Source organism: Zingiber officinale, chromosome 7A (assembly GCF_018446385.1).
Source record: "Zingiber officinale cultivar Zhangliang chromosome 7A, Zo_v1.1, whole genome shotgun sequence".
Taxonomy (NCBI): Eukaryota; Viridiplantae; Streptophyta; class Magnoliopsida; order Zingiberales; family Zingiberaceae; genus Zingiber; species Zingiber officinale.
Genome location: NC_055998.1, coordinates 140,802,514 through 140,825,557, shown reverse-complemented (window position 1 = coordinate 140,825,557; position 23,044 = coordinate 140,802,514). Strand labels below are relative to the sequence as shown.

General features: G+C 39.2%; 1 protein-coding gene and 1 long non-coding RNA gene across 2 annotated transcripts; one reads left to right on the top strand and one right to left on the bottom strand.

Annotated features, from left to right (window-relative positions):
* Positions 1-6,474: 6,474 nt before the first annotated feature.
* LOC122002940 lies at positions 6,475-7,074 on the bottom strand. The gene is made up of 2 exons (XR_006117751.1): positions 6,934-7,074; positions 6,475-6,851 (listed from the first exon to the last, which is right to left on the bottom strand). It is a non-coding gene; the product is annotated as an uncharacterized LOC122002940 (long non-coding RNA).
* LOC122002939 lies at positions 7,002-8,893 on the top strand. The gene is made up of 2 exons (XM_042558340.1): positions 7,002-8,095; positions 8,176-8,893. Exons 1-2 carry the CDS (start codon positions 7,177-7,179, stop codon positions 8,637-8,639), a joined length of 1,383 nt encoding a protein of 460 aa, XP_042414274.1. The 5' UTR covers positions 7,002-7,176; the 3' UTR covers positions 8,640-8,893.
* The last annotated feature ends 14,151 nt before the right edge of the window (positions 8,894-23,044 follow it).

Here is a 23,044-nt window from a genome sequence, read left to right as displayed (position 1 = left end):
TCTCCTGATCTGCCTCGTCGCATCTCTCGATTACCGATGCCAACCACCCCCTTCCCAGCCCTAACCGCGGACACCAAGCATTCGTCGGGAGCTGAGCACCCAATCTCACCTTTTCGGTCGAGCCCTAGCTCTCGATTTCTACCCCACGCACCCTCGCGCCATCGTCGATTGTCTATCGGCGAAGCCATTATCATGTTGTCGTCGTCACCAGAAATCTGCTGCCCGATTTGTCTCCTCCACATAGCCAGTTCTTCGAGTGAAGGCAACCCGGCGCCACCACCTATTGCTTATGATCCATCGCCACTGATCTTCTCCCATCGCCCCATCATCGTTGTTCTGTTGTCACTACTCCTCCTTCGGCCAGATGCTGGTGGCTATAGGCAATCACAACGACTAGATTGCTGCTTGATGGATTTTTTTCCCTTAGTGTTTTCACCACTGTTGTGATCGTGTGGTGGCTACCACCGAAGAGATGGGACAGTGATAAGCTGACGTTGCTGGTTGTGGTGAGAGCTACCACTTGTCCATTTTTGGGGTGTCGATCTCTCTATACGTCGGTGCCCTGCGACTGTTCGTCGGTGATCCAGAGCTTCGACCACCTATCTAGCCATGAACCACCACCAACCACCGTCGAACTAGGTAAGAATTAGGGTTTATGTTGGGCTTAACTAAGTTTGATCGATGAGTTGGATTAATCAAAGTTAATTACTAATTAGGATGAATTAGTTAGGGTTAATTGATTTAACTTAGGATTTATGTTAGCTATTTAATTCATGATAGAATTGGCTAATCTTTGTGGGTGTTTTAGGGCACTGATATTAGACGAGCACTTTGACATGAAGATAGTTTTTGCGCGGTATATAGAAAAAGGCAATACTTCTTTCTGGCCTCTATAGTTCTTTGTGTTGGTGCGGTTAGCACTAACAGTCTAACTTAAGTTTTGATAAATGACAAAGTAAGTTAAGTTAGTTTCATTGTAATCTAACACTTTGACCAAGTGTGCAGAATAAGCCCAGCTAGATCGACTGGTCGACCGGATAGCTGGCGCGAAGTCCAGACGAGTCGACGGACTGACCGGATGTCTGACACGAAGCCCAGCTAGGTCGATGGGTCGACCGGATAGCTGGCACAAAGTCCAGATGGGTCGACAGGCTTACCTGACGTCTGACACGAAATTCAGCTAGGTCGACGGGTTGGCCTGATAGCTGGCACAAAGTCCAGATGGATCGAAGGGCAGATCGGATGTCTGGCAGGTAAGTTGAGGTAAGTCACTGGAGGGGAGTGACTGTGAGGATGCATTCCCGGGAAGGGAACTTAGGCGCCGATCCAACTTAGAACCATTTCGGAACTCTAAGTTGAGATCTTAACTAGATTCTGATCTTGATGAGATGGAATCTAATTAATACTCCTGTTTAATTATAAAATTTTTGTTAACACTTTGTTTTGCAGGATATATAATTTGTATTTGTGCTTCGGACTAATGTTTTCTTGCAGGGAGTTAAAGTTGCTGGAAAACAGAGGTCCGGGCGCCTGGAAGGGATCCGGGCACCCGCAAGTCCGAGCGCCCAGAATGCAAACTTTATCCCCTCGCCGCGTCGCCACGTGGAGCTTCATGATTGGCCAAGCTACGTCACACTCCAGCGCCCAGAGCCTCCTATATAAGGAGGATGCACCTTGGAGCAAAAACACAACTCACAACAAGATCTTTCAACGCTTGCTCTGTCGTGCTGTGCTCCTACGACGCTGCAAAGCTACTCCGACAACAAGTGGCTCAAGTTTTTCTTTTCAGTGTTGTCGGTATTTCTTTCTAATAATTCCTGTACTTAGTTTTTGTAATAATTTTGACATATTCTTGTGATGGAGTGATGCTCTCACATTTGATGATCTATTATTGTATATCATACATGGTTATACTGTCATATACATTGTCTAAGTGTTTTGAACAGATTTGTTGTTGATCTTTAATGAGTTACTGATCATTATACTGTTTGTTGTCTAAGTGTTTTAACATGTCAGGAAAGTTCATCTGACACTATATCTTAATAGGGCATACATATCTCTGACAAGATAGTAGAATTGCTTTCGTCATACGATTTGCCTATCGATCATGCCTTGTGTCAGCGACACTATCTCCCAAAAGGATGTTAAGAGATACTGCAGTGGTCCCGTTACTTGGCCGAGCAGGGTAGCCGCTCGACCGGGACTCCGCTCCGTTGATGGTCAGGTCCCGCTACTTGGCCGAGCGGGATAGTCACTTGGTCGGGACCCCTCCGCTCTGTCGACCTCAGGTGCTCCTCCGTGCGATGACTGTGTAGTAACATGCACCCCTCCGTTCGGCTAAGCTATCTGATCTCCTTTGGCATCCGACTATTCCGTACTGAGCGTCAGCTGCCTTACGTATCATCCAGAGCTAGACATGTAGTTCGCTTGGACACGTCTTTGCGTCGGTCGAGTCCTATCTGTCCTGACTTGCCATCACAATTGTCCTCCATTCGATAGCTTTGACACCTAGGCATTGGTCCTCCTGACTTTGATCTCCACCTTGGCAGTTGACCTCGTGTCAAGTGGGCCTCCCTCTATCACCGCATCAATGCTATAGATATTTTGTATTTAGTTTTGGTATTATGTTATGTGTTTTGTATATGATTTTAAGTCTTGTGGTCACTTTTATTCAGTTTGAGTTTTATTGTGGTGTTAGTCATGCCGACATATAGTTAATCTATTATGTTGTGTTATTTTTATGTTTTGTTTATATCTTCCATTGTATTTTGTTTCAGCCATATGGGTTGTTTATCAACTGTGTGGTTGTGTTTACTTCCAGTCAAGTGAACGGTTTATAAACTGTATGATTGTTTTTACTTTCAGCCGTGTAAACTGTTGATAACTTGTGAGTAGTCTTGTGACATTATATACATGTTTCATTTGTCATTACTATAGGGGAGGCAGCGTCCGATTTTCGTCGAACAACCTTATCCTCGGGGTGCGACAGATGCATCATGCATATATATGTAAGTTGTCGTTCGTCTCCTCTATTTATATGCATCATTAGTGTGTATGATCCAAAGAACAACTATTCGCAACTAAATGATCCAAGATCATACAAAAGAGTTTACGTAAATCTTGATACAAAGCTATATCGCTAGCAATTTTTAGATATCACGATACAAAGGTTGGAGAGACCAAAGGAAAAGGTATTAACAGATGTATGAAAGAAAGTAAGTGAAGTTTTTCTTCTACTTCCCACCAATCTTTTTGCAAAAATCTAAAATCCCATTATTTTATATTTAAGTCCTAAAAACCATTATTTTATTTTCTGAAAATTTATAAAATTATGATTGTACATGTAATTATAAGAAATATATTTTTATTCAATAAATAATTTCAAACTACAATGAATAATTTTAAAAAGATTAACTTTTATATAGTGATCCTATCCGTGCGTTGAGTCGATGAAAACTGGGGACGTGACGTCCTCTGCTGCTCCCGGGTGATCTCCGCAACGACGTAAGCCTCCGATGAACCTGCAACGAAACCGGGTCGGGGAGGGGTTCCCAGCGACGACCCTCCGACGTTAAAGTTAGGCGATGGCGAAAAGAAACAGAGGCAGAATGGAGACTGTGGCTACAGTAGATGAGTAGAAAAATCATACCTCCGTCGAATTCCGCGGGTCTTTATATAGGACCCCGGAGAGGCGCGTGCACACTTCCCAAGGCGTGCACATTTTTCAAAGCATACCTCAAAATGGTTGTGTCAGAAAAACATGTCTGACGCCATATCGCAATTGTCCGAGCATATCTCTGCCGCAGCAGCGGAAACTTCTTCCGTACGATCCTTGGTACGGCCCGACCGCCGACCATGCTGCTTGTCGGCGACAGGTATCTCGAGAGTGATATCACTAGCTGCCCCTTTTGTCCTCTTCTAAGTCCTTTGTCTCTAATTGGGTCGGACGGGCTGATCATTCGGCCTCCCGGGCGCTCGGGTATACACGCACCTTGGACCGGGCGAGACGGCCGTTCGGTCACATACTCGGATGGGGCACTAGCTAGTTGTTCTGCAGTTCGGCCGAGCAGCTTGACTACTCGGCCTAGAGGTTCCTCTATAAAGGAGCTTGTGAGCGTCAGAAACTTGACCCAAGGTCGAGGTGTCTTCCTGCTGGCCCGGAATCTACTCAGGCCGGTCAGCCAGGAGACTTCCTCCCCACTCAGCCGTACTTTTGACTCTCCCGTGTCATTGACCCCTTCCTCCCGGATCATATAGCATTTTAATTATTTAACTAAAATTTTCATAAAGTAGATTAGAAGATTAATTAAGTTACTTAGCCAATGGTTAAGTTTGTTTATCTAAATGAATCAAATAAACTAGTCAATCGAGATACAAAATCTAATAGGTCATTAACTCAAGTTGTTGAGTTAGTCTAAATAAGTTGATTAGATTAGTTAGATCGAACAATCTAGATGGGTTAGTTAAGACCGTCGATATTGTTAGATCAAACATGTAAGATGAATTGGTTAGGATGATTAAGTTAGTCAATTTAATTGGATGGAATGAATTAGGCAAGTCAATTAGATTTAACCGGTGCAAGGCTGTCTCAACTATTGTTGAGGCCTTAGGCAAAAATAAAAAATATTTAGATTTTTAATATTTTTTAAAACAATTAATTTTAATTTAAAATATAAAATTTAATTCTCTAATTTTAACTAATTAATTTTTTTATATTTAACTTTTCATAATTAAAATATTTTAATTGATAAAATTATTAAATTATTTAATCTTTTTATATGTAAATAAGGCTTTATTAATTTTAATTTTGAAAATTTTATTAAGCTATACTAACATGTATTGTTAGTTGTATTGTATAAGTTATCTATGTAGTGAAAAAAGAATTTAATTTTTTACAAGGTTTAGTATTTTGAGTATTAATTTTAATTCTGAATTTATTATTTTCTAAAGTATTACCTTCTAGCAAAAATTCATTTATTTTTTTAATATTTTTTTTAGTTTTGATTTTAACATTATTTATTTTTTTGGTTTTTTCATGTGTTTTTCATATCCATAATCAATGTTTAAAAAACGAAAAATACTTCCTTGCATCGAATAAATGAAACAATACCTACTTTCTTAGTTTTTATTCCAAAGAGGAATAAAAAAATAAAAAAATAAAAGACAATGGACAATGAGGGAGAAAATGAATGTCCAGAGTATCATAGGCGATGGAGTAAACAAAAAAAAAACCGAGTAATGTCGAGTTTGGAGCCGATTCGGTCCTATAAAAATTTTTCATTAGTCATCAGAGTAAATCGGGAAGTACTTACAGGGTAAATCAGGAAACGCTTATAGCGGACAACTCAGGAGTCCAAAATCTTTTAATTCTATACCCCATTTGAAGAAAAAATTCTTATAAATTTATCATAGTTAAGGCTCAAACCGTGAATATCTGAGTGACAACTTAAATATTTTATGGTTGCACTATGAAATAGAAGAACATGGAATCACTATTTAAGAGAAAAGATATGAAATCATCCATGGCCACAAGAGCCCACGTTTTTGATATATGAATAAGAAAAAAGATATTTGTTTTTAAAAATAAAATATATAATTAAAAAAATCAACCATAAATAAAATTAAAATATTTTAAAATTAAAAATTGATGTTTTTTAAATTAGTCTAAAATTAATAATAAATACTTTTTTAAAAAATAATATAAATAATATTACAATATAAAAAATAAGAGTCTTAATTTATTAGGACCCTATGCATTCCCTATGTTTTGTTTGGATCTTCTGTCCTCAAATTTTTCTATCCTCGTGTCTCCTTATCGATCGGATGGATCAGATTATATCTCAAGAATATCTTATACATTACGAGAATATTATACACATCTTAAGAATATTATAATGTCTTGAAATATAATTTGATCCACCTGATCAATAAAGGATACAGCACAAAAAAAAAAAAATTAGAAACGAAAGATCCGAACTGCCCTATGCTGGTCGGCACTGGAACTGGTGATGTGATGGGTGAATCTCCAACTTTGACATTTGATTACACGAGACAAAAGTCAACGTTTTTGGATTGTGATATTTTTGAAGAAGAAAAAAATCATCAAAAACCATGAATCCACGGCGTTTAGGCTTCATTAATGGTTATTAATGTCAAGCTTATTTGCCACTTATAATGGCTGGCTTGTCCATCCGTTTATTCATCTTTACCTAAGTACAAAAAATAATAAAAACTCTTTATGCAGAAAACACCCTATGAAAATCTAAAAATCAAAAGGTTCAAAATCATGCTGCTGAATTTGTCACATTTGGAACCACTGAACAAAATCATCAAATCAAAACCAGTCAGATTGTGTTTCCTGATTATCTTTTTTTTCTTTTATCTTTTTTTTTTTTTTTATTTTATTGTATCCTTATGAGCAGCCCCACGAGCATAATGCAATAGAAAAAACACTCGAAAATCAACTTCTAAATGTGTATCCAATTGGTGAATCAATAAAAGATCATCTACGCCCCGAAGGCACGATACAATGATGAGAGTTATGATAAGTACTTATACAACTAAAAGTTCAATTTTTACACCCCTGGGATAAGATTAAGTTGACTAATGCATGGTAGAGTTATTATCGTAGGATAACAATTCGAATCTCAACAAAAATGAGAAAAAAAAATCCTCCTTCACACTGATAAATTACTACTTAATTTATCTCTTCATAGACCCCGTGTGAGATTACTAGGATTGATGAATTCTACCTTTTTGTTACTAGAGTTCAATTTTCGCACCATGTAGGACACTTCATATGCCCACTGTACTTGAATCAGAACCGGTCGCTTTCAAAATAAATCGTCTACCTATTATAAAATAAAAGAAAAACAAAGTTTAGGAGTATGTTGGAGATATAAATAAAGTATAGGGGGTCAAGTGAAATGTTACCATAATAACTGATTTGGTTGAGCGTTAAACATTCCACCGGTTTCCTTTGAATAATCCTCTCTCTTCCTATTTCTTTCTTGAGGCAGAGCCGGGGCCGGAGTTCGTCGTCTTCTTCCTGATGCGCCAACTTTTTGAGACTCCGATCCTTGCGATAACAGCAACGAAGGACGCCTCACCGATCGATGCCGGATTTCTCGTTCTCCTTCGTTTTCGACGTTGAATCTATCGTCGGCAGATAGTCAGATGAGGTTATGGGTCAAAATTCTACCTCCGGCGATCGCCGCCGCGGCCGCTGTTTTTCTCTTCCTAATTTTATGGCGACGACGGCGAAACAGGCGGCTGCTTTCCGCTGCGGACACCCCGCGATTGCCTCAATCGGCAAGCAAGGCCAGAAGCCAGAGCCTCCACGCCGGCATCGCCAAGCTACAGTTCGCCTACCGCTCCAGCACCGGCCGCAAGGCCAGCTTCCTCTTCCACCACCTCCACTACGACCACGAACTCGCCGGCGAGGCACCGAGCCGGTTCAACTGGGAGGACCACCCGCGGCTCGAGGAGGAGGCGGTGGAGCACGGCTGGTCGCGCTTCGTGTTCGCCGGCTGCCGGCCGCAGGACGCCGCGGCGCAGGGCAGTGGAGATGGTAGTGGCGGCGCTGTGGATGCGAACTGGGAGGTGCTGCCGGGGTCGTCGGAGTTCTCGCAGACGGTTTGGCTGCGTCCGAGAGGGAGGAGGGGCAGCCCGCTCGCTCTCCGTGGCGAGGGAGCCGCTGCCACAGCGAGGATGCTCCTCCCGCTACCCGGCCCGCGGCTCGGCCTCTCCTCCTTCCCGCAAGAAGCATACTTCGAGGTCACCGTCCTGTGCCTGAAACCAACGCCTCCGCCGCCGCCGCCGCCGCCGCCGCCGCCTTCCGGAACTAGTAAGCGAACCAAATCCACGGACGCCGGAAAGGAAACCGATTGCGCCAAGCTGATCGCAGAAATTTCAAATCCCTTTGCAACCGATCAGCCTCCAACCCAACAACCCAACGCATGCGCCAAAGAAGAAGGGCAGAACACAACTCTCTCCTTGGGCCTCGCCCATGGCGGAGCACTTCCCAGCGGATCATTCTCCGGCACATACCCCGGCTCCATCGGCTTCCACTCCAATGGATCTGTCCATCTCGACGGTACGCTTACGATCCCCAAATTGAAACCTTCCCTCATCGCCTACTAGATCTAGGTTTCCAAAAGGGGGAAAGTTTTGCAGGAAAGAAGCTCATTTTCGAATCGGAGAAAGCGGAGTGGGCGGAGGCGAACAGGGTGATCGGCTGTGGGTTCGATCAGAGGAAGAAGAAGGTGTTCTTCACGGTGGATTCCCAGCTGGTGCACGTCGTCCACTGCCACTCCGACATGTACAAAGCTCCGCTGTTCCCGGTCCTCGGATCGAACGCCGACGCCATGATCCTGGTCAATTTGGGGCAAAGCAGATTCAAGTACCAGCCGGCGAACGCGTCCAGGACGCCCAATCCTTGCTTCGTCCGCTCCTCCTCCGTCAACGCCGCCGCCGCCGCCGCCATCAGCGACGACGATAGCCTGGAGCTCTTCTCCATGGGGAGGATCGACGCGCACTGGTTCGACGCCGCTAAAAAAAGCCAGAGCGCCAGCAAGAAGAGCCAGACGGTGGATGCGGATGCCGATTCCGATCTTTTCGAGATCTCTTTGCAAATCTAACAAGATCAATTAATCAAGAGTCCAAAGAACAGAACAAATTCATACAAAAAGCGGAAGAAGAGACAGCAACCAGAATCACAAAGATAATAAACAACAACTAAAAAATTGAACAAAATGCTTTCTTTGTAAAGATACAAACTGACACTGAGAGTGGCATCACTCTTACATTGGTTTTAAGAACTGGCCCATGTATTCACCAACCTCCTGTAAACTGGATCATAATGAGCACACTCAAGGTATAGCAATTGCGATTAGAGTGGGTGTTATCACCTTCTTAGTTGAGAGAATTGTGCCATTACTTTATTTATTAAACTCAACAACTTGCTAAAAATGCTTAAGGCCATGGTAATAATAGCTCACTTATATAAGCTTATAAAGTTTCTTTATTAACTTAAATCCCACATCTTAAAACTAAAGCAGGGTGTCATGCAGTCATAAATACTAAGACTTCATAAAGAGAGATAACAAGATGAAAGTTTCAGGAACTTACAATATTCTAATAAACAAACATGTTTGAAATTTTATATCATTTTATTATTCCTATTTGTTGATGATGTAGTCTGCAGTTTTATTTTATTTTATTTTATTTTCATTATTTTAAATAAAAGGTTGTTTAAAATTATCATGAAGTTGTTAGAAATTTTGAGACAGCCAAGTCATATTTTTTATAGATAACAAATCTTGTTTCGAATCTATGATCATGTGTTGAGGCATCTCCAATTTAATAATACTTTCCTCTTTACAAGTTGGGTTCAGGTTTTTTTAGCAGCACAATTAGTTCGTGCTGCATCAATTATGTTCAAGATAATAATAATCATGTTAAAGATGACTATAGCTAGAAAAACTAATCCAAGGTTTCAAAATATCATGATAAAATACAACTAGTGTCAAGCAAGTTAATGTCATATTCACATTTCAACATGTAATGCCTCACATCAAGTTTAATTAAATATAAATAGAAAGCATAAAAGATCAAATCAGAGACGAAAAATTATTTGATTACAACTTAAATAATTATTAATCTAGATATTGAAAGCTCAATTAAAATTTCCTTTATAAAACCGGAGTATCTTCTTATAAACTTTTGAAGCTTAAAAATAAATTAGAAAATAATTACATAGTGTGTTATTGAACTCCTAGTTCTATGGTGATATTTATAGCGTTTTGAGAAAAAAGGTTACCGATAGTAACATGGCATTGAGGTGTCTCAGATCATTTGGAGGCGCCTCTAACCGAATAAAACTTTATCTTCAACTCAACGATAGCCTAATGGTTACTCTTCAATGGAGGCGTGTCAGATTAGATAGAGGTCCCCTGACTACTATTCATATGAGACGCCTCCAATTGACTGAGATGATTTGAGTATTGCTCATCCGAAGCGCCTCAATCCAACTAAGGCGCCTCAGGTCTAATCTGTTGCAGCTCTTCTGCTGAGGCATTCGAGACGCCTCCAGCCAAGTGATGCGCCTCGGGTCTTCATAGTCAACATCCAAATTAACTATTTTTGAGTCTCGTTCGCTTGGGTGATCTCAGTTGTCCGGAGTTGAGCTCAGCCGAACTCAATTTTGACATTCTCCTCGAGCAAACTTCTTCTCCGACTTTTCGAGGGATATGTCGCATATGTCCTTCTCATTCAATCGGTATACTTCTGTAGCTTTTCGACGTCTCTCGAAGACACCAAGTCCGTTGACTCACATTCTATGTCATCTTTCTTGCTTGCTATATTTTGCGATCGACTTTCTGTATTCCTAAGTCCCTACTCATAAGGTATCAAATACACAGGATCTAACTTAACTCGATTGATTACATTAAAATTATCCTGAGATATTTACAAACTCATCTCAATATTTTTTTATATTCAGATATTATCCACAAAATGCGACTATTACGTAGTTAGTAAAAGTAAAAATGCAATGGGTTATCCACAAAATATGATTATTACAGTAGTAGTTAATAGAAGTAAAAATACAATGAGAAAAATACTCAAATGTTTCAGAAAAAAATATCATTTACGTTTTTTTTTAACGTATTAACAGCGTGATTAAAAACTTTTAATTTAGAATCGAATATCATTCGAGCTTCTGCTGGAGCTGTTTGACTAAAGTTTCAGAAAATATAGCTGTAGGAATATGCACTTATCTTGGAAGAGGACAATCATTTGCTTCAAAAATTTTATTTGTAATATTTCATCGATATCAGCTGGAATCCCAAATTATGGATAGGAAACCAGGGGAATCCCGAATTATAGAATTAGGGATTTTAAACTCCCAATTCTAATTCAGACATAATAACAATTCAATTTAATCGGTTTAACCGATAATAATTTTTGAAACTGATTTTTTGAATTAAATGAGTCAAACTTTTAACTCATAAACCATTTCTCACCCCTATAAATAACAATAAATAATATCATTAAAATTGAATATAAATTTTATATGAATAGGCAATTTACTATAAATAATTATCTCTAAACTTTTATTATTTTATCTTTTTATTAAAATTTATTGAAAATTAAAAATTGCAATTATCCAACCAAAAATTAGATTGAGCTCCTTTAAATCTAACAGTGTAAAATGGCACAAAAATTAAATTGTGTCCCTTATTTGTTTTAAGTGAAGACCATCTTAAACTCAACAAGACATCCTATTTTTATCTAAAAATTACTCTCGCTATAACATTCATTTAATTAAAATTATTCTATCTTATAATAATTTTGCTTAAGAGTGTTATAATAATATTAGAGTAGTTTTAATCAAATTATAATAATTTTAATAAATTAAAATGATTGAACAATATTAGGATTTTTCTAATCAATATTGAAGTCGTTTTAATTAGCAATAAAGTAATTTGAATTAATATTGAATAAATTTTAATTAAAAGTACTCTATATTATAATAATTTTAATCGAAATTATTACAATAAAATTGTGTTAATGATATTTTTAAATGAAAAAAACAAGACATCCTGACTATATTTGGTTCAACTTAGAATAATGAAAAAAATAGTACTGCAACTTTAACATTGTTTTTAGATAACCTTTAGTAATATGAAAATATTTTACATTTATTGCAATCTTACTCTGCTGTACAAAATGACAACGTTGCTCAAGGACATATCAATAACAAATTTAAAATACGAGGGCAAAATAGATCTGTCATTTACCAAATCATCCATCGTCAAATTTAGAATTCAAGTTAAATGATTGCTAATTTAACCTAAACTATCCAAAGACTGTTACATGATTTGATCACTCTATCATATCTATTTAAAATGTTGATGGTTAGCTTCTAGAAGTGTAGAAATTATATACTAACTTATACTTAGTCCGTCGCGCTCGATAATATTTATTTAAAATATAATATATCATAGGGTCTTTGTAATTATTTTGCTCGTTGAAAATTTATTTTAATTAAGTTATTATTCAAAAAATTAAAATTAAAATGATATAAAATCACTATTATACAAGTTAGCAACTTATTTTTACACCGTATAAAAGTTAGTATTTAACTTCTATGTTAGCTTTTATGATCATGATTCAACTGAAATATAATAAGTGTCATGTAATCCTATTAATTGTTTTACTTATTAAATTATTATTTAAATAAGTAAAATCAAAATGATATAAATTCATTATTATAAAACCTAACATGTACCTTTTATATTGGGTAGAAGTTAGCAATTAAGGGGGCGTTTGATTAGACTTAATTTAATATAGCTTGTAATATAATTTATAATGTAATGTAATCATTATATTACTATATTTGATGTATGTAATATTTGATTACAAGAGTGTTATTTGATGTCTAATATTTTTTATAAAAAATATAATTTGTATTATTATAAAATGATAAAAATATCCTGCAATCTCTGCTAAAGGCGACGATCGATGGCGACAACTGCCGCATTTATGCCGGAGTCAGAGGTGGCGGGCGATGATGGTGGCCGACAATGCCTGGAGGTGGTGGTAGTCGGCGACGGTGGCGGCAACGGCGTTGGTGACCGGTGGCGGCGGACAGCGGCGATGGCCGACAGTGCCTGGAGGTGGCGGCGTTGGTGACCGATGGCGGCGGACAGCGGCGGTGGTCGGTGGTCAACGGTGCTTGGTGGGTGAGGGTGCCTTGAGGTGGCTCTCGACGGCGGCGACGACGGCCGGTGGCCACCGACGATGGCTGACAGCGCCGCCCGGAGGCGTTGGTTGGCAGTGTCAGCCGACTGTTGGCTGACGGTGACGACCAATGGTGGCACCCAGCGGCCGACGCCGCCAGTGGAAGCAACGTTGGGGATCGATTGATGCCAAAAATATAGTAAGGGTATAATTTACATTTAAAATTTTAATTAAAAAATGATTTTATAATATAATTAGATTATATATGGTTGACCTTGTAATTAGATTATAAAATTTTATTATCTTTTATAATCTAGATTATATTATATTATAATTTTAAAATTATACCAAATAAAATAATAATTATTATAATATAATTTTGATTATATTATAAAATAGATTTCATCTTACTAAATATAGCATAAAAGTTAAATATAAGTTTTAGTGTTGAAGTTAGCAATCAACTTTCACATTACAGAAGTTATATGATGGACGCCCTTAATTTTTTTCCCCCCTTTTCTGATTTAGAAATTCATGCAGTGTATTTTTAGAAATAAATACACATATGAGGTTTAATATATTATTTTCCACGAATTTAATTATTTGTCGTTTCGATTGCACCTTTAAAAGCAAATCCATCCAGAGATGCAATTGGCTGGCCAATCACCCAACAAGAAGGACCCCGCAATCCACAAATGTAGCCTGGGCCCCTCCGACATCGCCCATGCCTCCTTTCCCTTTCATCTCCTTTCATGCAAGAAAATTTTAAAAAGGCACTTCAAAGTTGTAAAATAATTTTATTAAAAAGTAATAAACATTTGGTAGCTAAAAGTTTCCTAGATGGACAAGTTTAAGCAACCAATTAATTAAATAAATTAATTTAATTTAAAATATAAATTATAAATTATTTATAAATAAAATTTATAAATCATATTTACTAATAAAAGTCTCATAAGTCAAGCTCTCTATATCTTACATTTTATCAACAATAAATATTTCAAAAGACATTTTAAGAAAATGTAAAATATCAAGGGACATTTTTGAAAAACTACCCACTCCACTCTCCACATATGAATCCCTCTCCCGTCTCTCCCCTTCCTCGTTCCTCTGCTTCCTCTGTTTCCCTTTCCTCATGGAGAAGTGCCGGTCGTTCCCGGAGTCCTCCTCCGCTTACTACTCCACCTCGTCGCCTGTCGCCGGAGGAAAGTTAGGGTACGAGAACCGTTCCAACTCCTACAACTTCAACGGGCCGAGTGCGGCGACCGACCCGGAACAGAAGCGCAAGCGCCGGATCGCCGCCTACAACTCCTTCGCCATGGAACGCAAGCTCAAGTCCTCCCTCTCCCACAGCTTCAAGTGGATCAAGAACAAGTTCTCCGACGCCCTCTACGGCCTCTAAATCGCCTTCGCCGTTCATAAATACGCGTGCGGATTGTTTTCCCTTTTTTTTTTTTTTAGGGTTTTGCGTCGTCCTGTTCCCGGATGATCCGCCGCCTGATCCATCCCAAGGCGAACGACCGATCGGATCATGGATGGCGTTGATGTTTATATTTAGGATCGGATCCGTCGATGCCTTTCGATTCATCTGAAGGCAAACAAATGATCTGGTAAGAGTTGATGTCTGTAAATTAGCATCGAGTCTGGTGTTGCTTTTGGGTTTCGGTGTTTAAAATGTTGATCTCTTTGGGATTTGCCATGCAATCTCTCTCTTCTGTCTTCCCTCTCAAGAACTTGTTGATTTCTGGCATGGAAAACTCTTTTTCCTCAAAAAATTCCGACTATTGTTCTACTTTTGTAACTCTTTAAGTTTTGAAATTATCGAACTTCTGAAATATTCACTGTCGGAGATCGACCGGACCGCCTACGACAGCCGACGGTCGGTGTCCGACTGGAGCACCGCCGGCGATCTGGCGTAGCACCATCGGCAGCTGGTTGTTGATGTCTCGCTGGAGTTGACAGCCAACAGCTCAGCGATGGGTAGAGTAACTGCTGGAAGTGATGAATATCGAATTAATTTTTAAAAATAAATAACATAAATGAATTTTAAACGTAAATTCATCATTAATATTCTTTCCTTTTAACTACTAAATTAATCACTCGTATTAAAAATTTATTCATTAATTTTATATATTTTAAATATATTAAATAATATTGGCAGAAGTATATAATTTTGATAATTCATAAAAGAAGAATACTTTGTCGAATAAAACTCAATTGAAAATTTGAATTAATTAGTAATTAATTTACATATTATTTCTATTGTTTTTTAAAAAATTGCTATAACCTACAAATATGCTAAATTCATTTTTAAATAACAATGTGTATATATTTATTAAAATTAAAAGTTTAAGAACGATTATTTATTTTTTATTTGAACAAAATAGTGAAGTCAAATTGCTTCTTTACATAGTCATCGGCTCACTTCGGGTGGTCCGGTTCTTCATCTTCAACTGTTCGATGTTGATCCAACGGCTATGCATGTCAACCCAATGGCGTTTTCTGCTCAGGCGGTTAATGCGATCATCTCTGTAGAAGATCCGCATCTCTGCGATCGAAGGGGAAAGCAAAGTCGGGACTGCGAGCAGCGACCGCCATGGCTTTGGTCTCTCGTCTCCTCTCACGATCCCGTCAGGTGCTCCGTCTTCCGTCCCCTCTCCCTTTGTAGTTCTCCGTCTCGTCTTCCGTCCCCTCAAATTTAATCGATGCCGTTTGAAATAGTATTTGATGTTGTTCGAAAATCGATGAGATAGATATTGAGGATGTGACGTTCTCGTTGATCTCCTGTGAGCTTCTTTCCGATCTACAATACAAGTGACGTCAATGTCGAGTCAGGGAAGGGATCCCGACGATGACCTACGCTTAAGTTAGTCTCCGGCAAGGAAGAAGAAGCAAAGAGCAGAGCAACAAGAATACTGTAACGCAACAGTAAATATCGTATATCTCTGTCGATACTTGGACTTTTTTTTTATAGAGCTTCTGTCTTCCAAAGACGGACACGCATCTTAAAGCTTTCCCTAAAAAGATCTGTCAGTAAAATGTCCCTGACACAGTAACTTAACGAGCCGAGCATATCTCTAAAGGAACAGTGGAAGTTTTCGGCATACGATCCTCTGTCTGACCATGTCATCTGTCAATGACACTAGCTTCCAAAAGGATGTCAAAAAATAACTTACTGTGTCTGTTGCTCGACCGAGCGGAATAGCCGCTCGATCAAAATTTTACTGTCCACATATCCTGTTGTTGGGCCGAGCGGGATAGTTGCTCGGTCGGAAGTCCAATGTCCGCATGCTCTGTTACTGGGCCAAGCAGAATAGCTGCTCGACTAATGTCGAGTCTGCTGCTAGGCCGAGCGGAAGAGTTGCTCGGCCCAATTTCTGCATACTGTTCACTTGAGTGTCCTCTTATTTGAGCGTCGGGTCCTCGGCTCATGGCCGAGTCAAAAGTGATATCGGATCGGACATTTCTTTTCTCAATCGGGACATGCTCGTTCGATCGATAAATGACTTCAAAGCGTTGGCCGCTGACTTCCTTTGATCTTCACAGTGATAATAGGATAGGACTCCTCATTATCACCGTATCAATATTAAGATCCGGTAGAACCGGCGGATCTAGTCCAATTTTATCCCGAGAAGCTATATCTGAATATTTTTTCTCCTGTTTGTTATTATTTACGTGGTTCTAGTGTTTGGGTTTGATCTTTCGAGGTCTAGGAGCCCTAGTTGTACAGTGTACCAGACTTACCAATACTTCTATATTTTATGGCATAGTCCTTGATTTTGATCTATTTGTATTGTAAGTTCGTGCCTTCGTGGTTGGATCAATAGCGCTTCTGCATTCTGTCTTTGTTGCGCTAATGCTGCTGAATTTTTTTGCATAACGTTCAAAATTTACGTTCTTTACGACTTTTGCATGATCTTAGTCTGATAGATCGATGTTTTTAGAATAATTGAGAATGCTAAGTAGATTTGTGTGCTAATTAGGTGTAAAAGGTATGAAAGGAAGGGCTGTAGAAAGAGATCAAAGAAGACTTTTGTTAATGCAATTAAAAGTAATTTAAAATATTTGAACAGTACCAGTGATATAACTTACATAAATTTTAGCTTTGGAATATATATGATCTATATAGATGACACAAGATAGGCTGGCACGAAGATGATGATGACTAAATAGAAGATATGATTCTGCACTAGTCCTTTGTAAACCTAGAGGAATATTGGCCTTGCTAAAAGGAATGAGATAGGAGAGCTCTAGTCTTTAAAGATAAGAATTGATACCATGTTATAAGGGCATACAACCAAAATGATATGTTTTAATAATTGATTTATTAACTTCCTCAGGAGACCTGCTGGATGCAAATACAATCAGAAATATTTTTAAAATGGTTTGACTCTAGCTTTATTCTTTTAAAAGTTTAAAGGCATAAAGATGAAATATTTTAATTTATTTATATATGAACCAAACATCTTAAAAAACAGTTGAAAATTAGACACAAACTTGCCTCTTATCATGATTGATTAGGGGTTGTTAACTAGCCTTATCTTTAACTGTATAGGAGTGGATTGAATATACTTATTTCAAGTATTTATCATACGAAATTGATAATCTGTGTGTTGTAATTTTGTCAGAATTTCTTTTTGAGTGTAAAGATAATTTTCATTTTAATTGATGTGTCTTGGTACTTGTTGCTCATGATCAAATGTTTGTGTTGGAAGAGATTTTGAAGAGCAACTTTTACGAGGTGAAGAACAAATTTGATGTTGCCCCAGTGTGCTTCTGCTTTGGAAATAAAATATCACAATTGATCCTGATGATCCAGCTGCTGTCTGCCAGTATGTTAAAGTCATCAAAACTATTAAGGGAAAAGTAAGTATTTTTCTTTTGAAAAGCTATTATGTGTATACCAATTCAATGCTCCTTTGAGTGCATTAATTTCCAGTTTTACCTTTTAAAATAATTGAGTGGTATGCTGTATTTGATTCACAAGTTTTGGAATTAATTGAACCTTTATTCATTCATATTAAATAGGGTTGTTTAATTCGATCTCATATAATTTTGTTCTACACCAACTGAAAGAACACTGATCCCATCCAAAAGCGACAAAGGAGGTAAGCTGAGAATGTGCCTCTGTTGTTGGCCAAATGTAGACTTCTCGTTGTCTTGTAACACAAGGAACATTAGTGTTGGGTCAGGGAAGGGGTTCTCGGTATTGGTCCTCCGACACTCAAGTCAATGATCGATTTATAGAGAGAAATAGTGAAAGTGAACCATAGCAAAGAGCGTGTAAAATTATAGAGTACAATATACCTTCGTCTGTAGATGGAGACCCCTTTTTATAGTGTCACTATTGAGTTTATGCACACATCCCAAAGCATTTGCACACTTTTCAAAATATTTGTAAGAAATGACAGGTCATAAAGTGATTCTAACACCTTTCTTTAAAAGGACGCGCAAATCTATGTGATTGGATAGGCGAGAAGCTTCTAAAGTGTAACTTACTTGCAGGATATTCTCTATCCTTTACAACACAAACTTCCAAAAAAAAGTACAAAACCACATATTCGTGGGGCCCGTGTTAGGCCGACCGACCATCACTTGGGGGTGACTAATGGTTCGGCCTCACGACTTGCCTTTAACGACTCAGTTCCCACTCGACCACTTCCTTGATTATAAAGGAACAACGTGTCCAATCAGCACACATCCCCGATCGGCTGAAGTTGCAGTCGAGTCACTCAAGGATCAGCCATGAGGATGACTTCCTTGTCCTGGGTTTGTTAGTATTAGTCTTAGTACCAATTATGAGATGATTGTAAAAGACTCCTTTTGTATCATATTTTATTATTAATAAAAGACAAAGTTAGTTATTATATTTATTTCAATTCAGTGTCGAATGAATAAGTATAATAATGTCCTATAGTACGAGGTTCTAATCTACAACATATCAATTGGTTGAATTGATAGTGAGATATTGTAGATATATATATAACACTACTCTTAACTATTCCTAGTCAAACATTAATATGCGAGGACAATATTAATGCGTTGAGACTAGCATGTAGGTCAACGGATGACTTAATTTCACAAGTCATAGGTATGAGATATCAGGTTGACACATGGGTATATATTAGAGAATATATACTGAATGACCCGCCATGAGAATGTTTCATGGATCATTATATGAGTATCATAAATATTTTTATGTGACTATTGATATGAATAGTCCTTAGACTTGAAGTTACTACAGTTCCCTACATAAGACATTGTAAACTTTGGTATCGATAAACGTCACCTGTAACAGGGTGGACTATAAAGTTGATCACTAGATAAGCAATAACTTATGCGGAGGGATGTGAGTGATATGGATGAGATCTATCCCTTCGATATGACGGAAGTGATATCTGAGAGCCGCTCCTTGATTACTAGAACACAAGAATGCATGACGATGCTCAAATGAGTCAATATGTGGTATTGAACATATTTGTTTTAGTGTGTCTACTTAGAGAATACGAAATACAAAGATTGATAAGAGGATGACACGATCTATGCCTCATTAATCAATCTAGATATCAAGGATAGAACGACCAAGTCATACAAGATAATAGCCACGGAAAGATTAAGTCGGATCTCGATATTATCGTCACTTAGGTAGCAATGATGACTTGCTAGATGTCACTCATTGTTTATGTATCTAAAATGTTAATTTGGATACATTGTCAATGTTACGAGAACCTATTGGGTCACACACAAAGAACAAGTTGATTTGAAGATGAGTTCATATGATGGATCATTGGATTAAATCTAATCTAAATTAGACTCGTTGAGTTAGATTCAATTGGATCTAATTATTGGATTGAGTCTAATTCAAATTATATTCATGGAGTCAATATGGATTGTTGTTCATGAAGTCAATTTGGATTGATGAGGTCAAATGAGTTAAACTCATTGGATGAACTCGAATTCACCAAGGAAGGGGAAAGATCAATTTTGAATTGATCATGTAAAAGAAGATGAAAAGGCTTTTCATAGAAGACATCAAAGGCTCTTCATGAAAGATAACTAAAAGTTATTTATGAAGGAAGAACAAAAGGCAAAAGGGACTTTTGGTATTCCATTAGGGATACAAAAGGTGAATTTCAGCCAATGAAGAAGGGTGTTCATTTGGTCTTCTTCCCATCTTCCTTCCTCTCTTCTTCTTTCCTCCACCGAACCACCTTGCTTGGTTGCTAGCACAACCTTAGGTGGTTTTCTTCTCCAATCCTTAAGTTCGTGAGACAGACGAGAAGCTTATTCGTGTGGATACCATTAGAAGCACGAACATGTGATCGTACAAAGATCCTAGCTGTCGGGAGATCGAGTACATGCATCAAAGGTATAACTCCCTACATCATGTAGAAACCTAGTATATGGTTTTCTTTCACATGGATCTTCTGGAGGAACTAGATGTTTTCCGCTACGTTTTCGCGTGTTTAGCGCCCTAGTGCCTTACAGGGTCAAGACACAATATCTGATCGAGCGGGGGGACCAGTCGGGCGTGAGCGTCCGACCGACCACGTTACTCGTTTGGGCATGCCCCTCTTATTGTTGATACCTTTGACCTTTTCTTGACTTTCACTGCTATGTTACCCGTTAACAAAGTCCATAATTGCCATTGATCCTGTCCGAAAATGGTGAAGAATGCTAGCTGGGGATGTGGCTCTTCGGTTGACTGTGCGAAGACTCCGCTTCGATCTGTAACACAAAAAACGTCAGTGCCGGACCAAGGAAGGAGTCTCCGACATTGACCCTCTGACACTCAAGTCAGTCACTGAAACAGTAGAAAGATAACGGAGCAATCTAGTAGCAATGAGAGCACAAGCACAAATAACCTGTAGCATGTACCTCAACCGGTACATGAACCCCCTTTATATAGTGTTACAGTAGGTGACGTGCATGCTTCTCAAGATGTGGACACGTTTTCTCAACTGTCCTATGAAAAGATCTGTCAGAAAAGTGTCTCTGACACCATACGTTAACAGGGCATGCAAATCTTGGATATGACAGTAGAAGCTTCCGTCGTACGATTTGCCTGTTGACCATGTCCTGTTGTCAACGGCATTATCTCCCAGAAGGATATTATGAGATATGGGAGGGTCACACTACTTGGCCGAGCGGGGGAGCTGCTCGGCTGGGATTGCCCATCCGGTCGATCTCAGCTTCTCTTCTCCGTAGGACCTCGGTTCGGTAGATTGTTTCTTGTTCGACCGGACATGTGCTCTGGTTGGCATAACATTCGCTTGGTCAATTGTGAGCATCTGATGTTTTTTTCGCAGTGACCCTGGTCGGACGAGCGATCTACTCCGATGAACCTCTTGGTTAATCGGACCCTTTAGGCCCGATTGACAGTTGACATCGACTTTTGCTTGGTCCATTTTTGGTGAGCTCGTTGATTCCCTGGTATTGATCACCCTGACTATGACCTCCACGTCGACTGCTGTCTTTGCCTTTGACCCACACTTGTTGACCCCTTTTATCACCGCATCAGCCATAATCTGTAATGCAAGACATGACAATTTCTCTGTTAATCACCATGTCGTTTGGTTGATGCTTCACTGCTACCAAAATGTGACAATCAGTGGTATTTTCTTTCTGACGAATGCTAATTTGTTGCTTTATTTCATTCAAGCAACTAGATGTTATCAAAAAATTTATAAACCAAAAGCTTTTGCTAGATTAGCACTTGTGGTTTTCATCACCTCGTTTATGAACGCTTATGTGTAACATTAGTATTTCAGATTTCAGTTTATCTGATGATAGTGAATCATTCCTTATCAACACAAGTACAAAACAATTTGTTTCCTCAGGAGAGGCCTTGACGATCTCAGTACCAAAGCTTTGATGTTGGGATCAAAATGCCAAGAACATGCCCTGCTTTTAGCTGAATTTGATTAAATTAACAAAAATTAAGTGCACTAATTTCATTTGTTGCTGCTTATGATGCTTTTCATTATATTTTCGACAATATTTGTGTTACCTTGATTTTCTGAAATTTGAATCAGACTGGGGAATTAAGAAGGAGGACCTTCCGAAGTATGAAGAACAGTTGGAACTCCAAATTGTTAAGGAGGATCTGAAAGGCCTGAAGAAAAAAATGCAATCTATTACTATGGAAACTCAGCTCAAAAGGTCTGAATGCTCCCTCACTTGAATCTCTTTTATTTTTTCAGTGAACCATTAATACTTAGTTTGTTTGTAGATCACTATCACACCCTTTAAACTAGGTCGTAAATAAATTGAACATTCGTAAATAAGTTTGTTGTTCGATAATTTATTTATATTCGTTAAAAAATTTAAGTTAATTTTGAATTGATAGTTTGACCTATCCGAGACTCGATTATGTTCCGTTATCAAATAAATTTGAATATAAAAAATTTGACTGGGCTGAGGGCTCGTTTGCCCTACTTTCAACCGCCAATCACGTAACGTGCCGTTGTCGCCCAACTAATCGATGACTGTCAATGCGGCGTGTTTCTCCATCTCCAACTAACTACAGTGTTCACAGACAGCGACCTGTCCGAAGTCTCCAAGGATAATCACACGAAGAAAAAAAGGAATTATTTTGATTTTAAAAAAGGGAAAATTAAGGCTGAAACGTTGGTGAAATCGACACGATAATACGCAAGCCTGTGCTGGGGAGGACGGATTTTCGGTGGCATGGTCGTAATAAGATGCAAATGTAAGGGCCTTTTCTATCACAGTAAGTCCACAATCGCTTCCCGCCCAAACTTCCACTTTATGACATTCGTACCCCTCGCTCGTTTACCTATAAATACCCTGCCGGAGTTGTTCTATGTTTGCCACAATCGATAGCTGGTTAGCTACTTAGCTACCTAACAAGGTATTAAGAAATGGCGTCATCTTCTAGAAGGTCCGCTGGATCGGTTCTTCCTTTCCAGCGATCGGTGTCGCCGGCAGGAGGCCGCGCGGGATTCGCGTCGTCGTCGACCAGCCTCTCTGCTCGCTCTCCACCACCAGCACGTCCGCGTGGCCGCTGCCGGATCTGTGCTCTCTGCTCCCCCCGTCCGCTTGTCCTCCCTCGACCGATCTGCGTCTCCCGACCGCTTCCTGGCTGCGGCGGCCGCCGACCGATCTGCGCCTGCTTGACGCACCTGCCTCTGCTCCCCCTCCACCCACCCCGGATCCTTCCGCTGCCACCTCCAGAAGGGGCTCGCCTCCTCCGCCGCTGCTTCGCCGTCGAATAGGCTCAACGCGATGCGGTCGGCGATGGCGAACTCGCTGGTCCGGATCGGGGCGGTGGAGGGCGAGT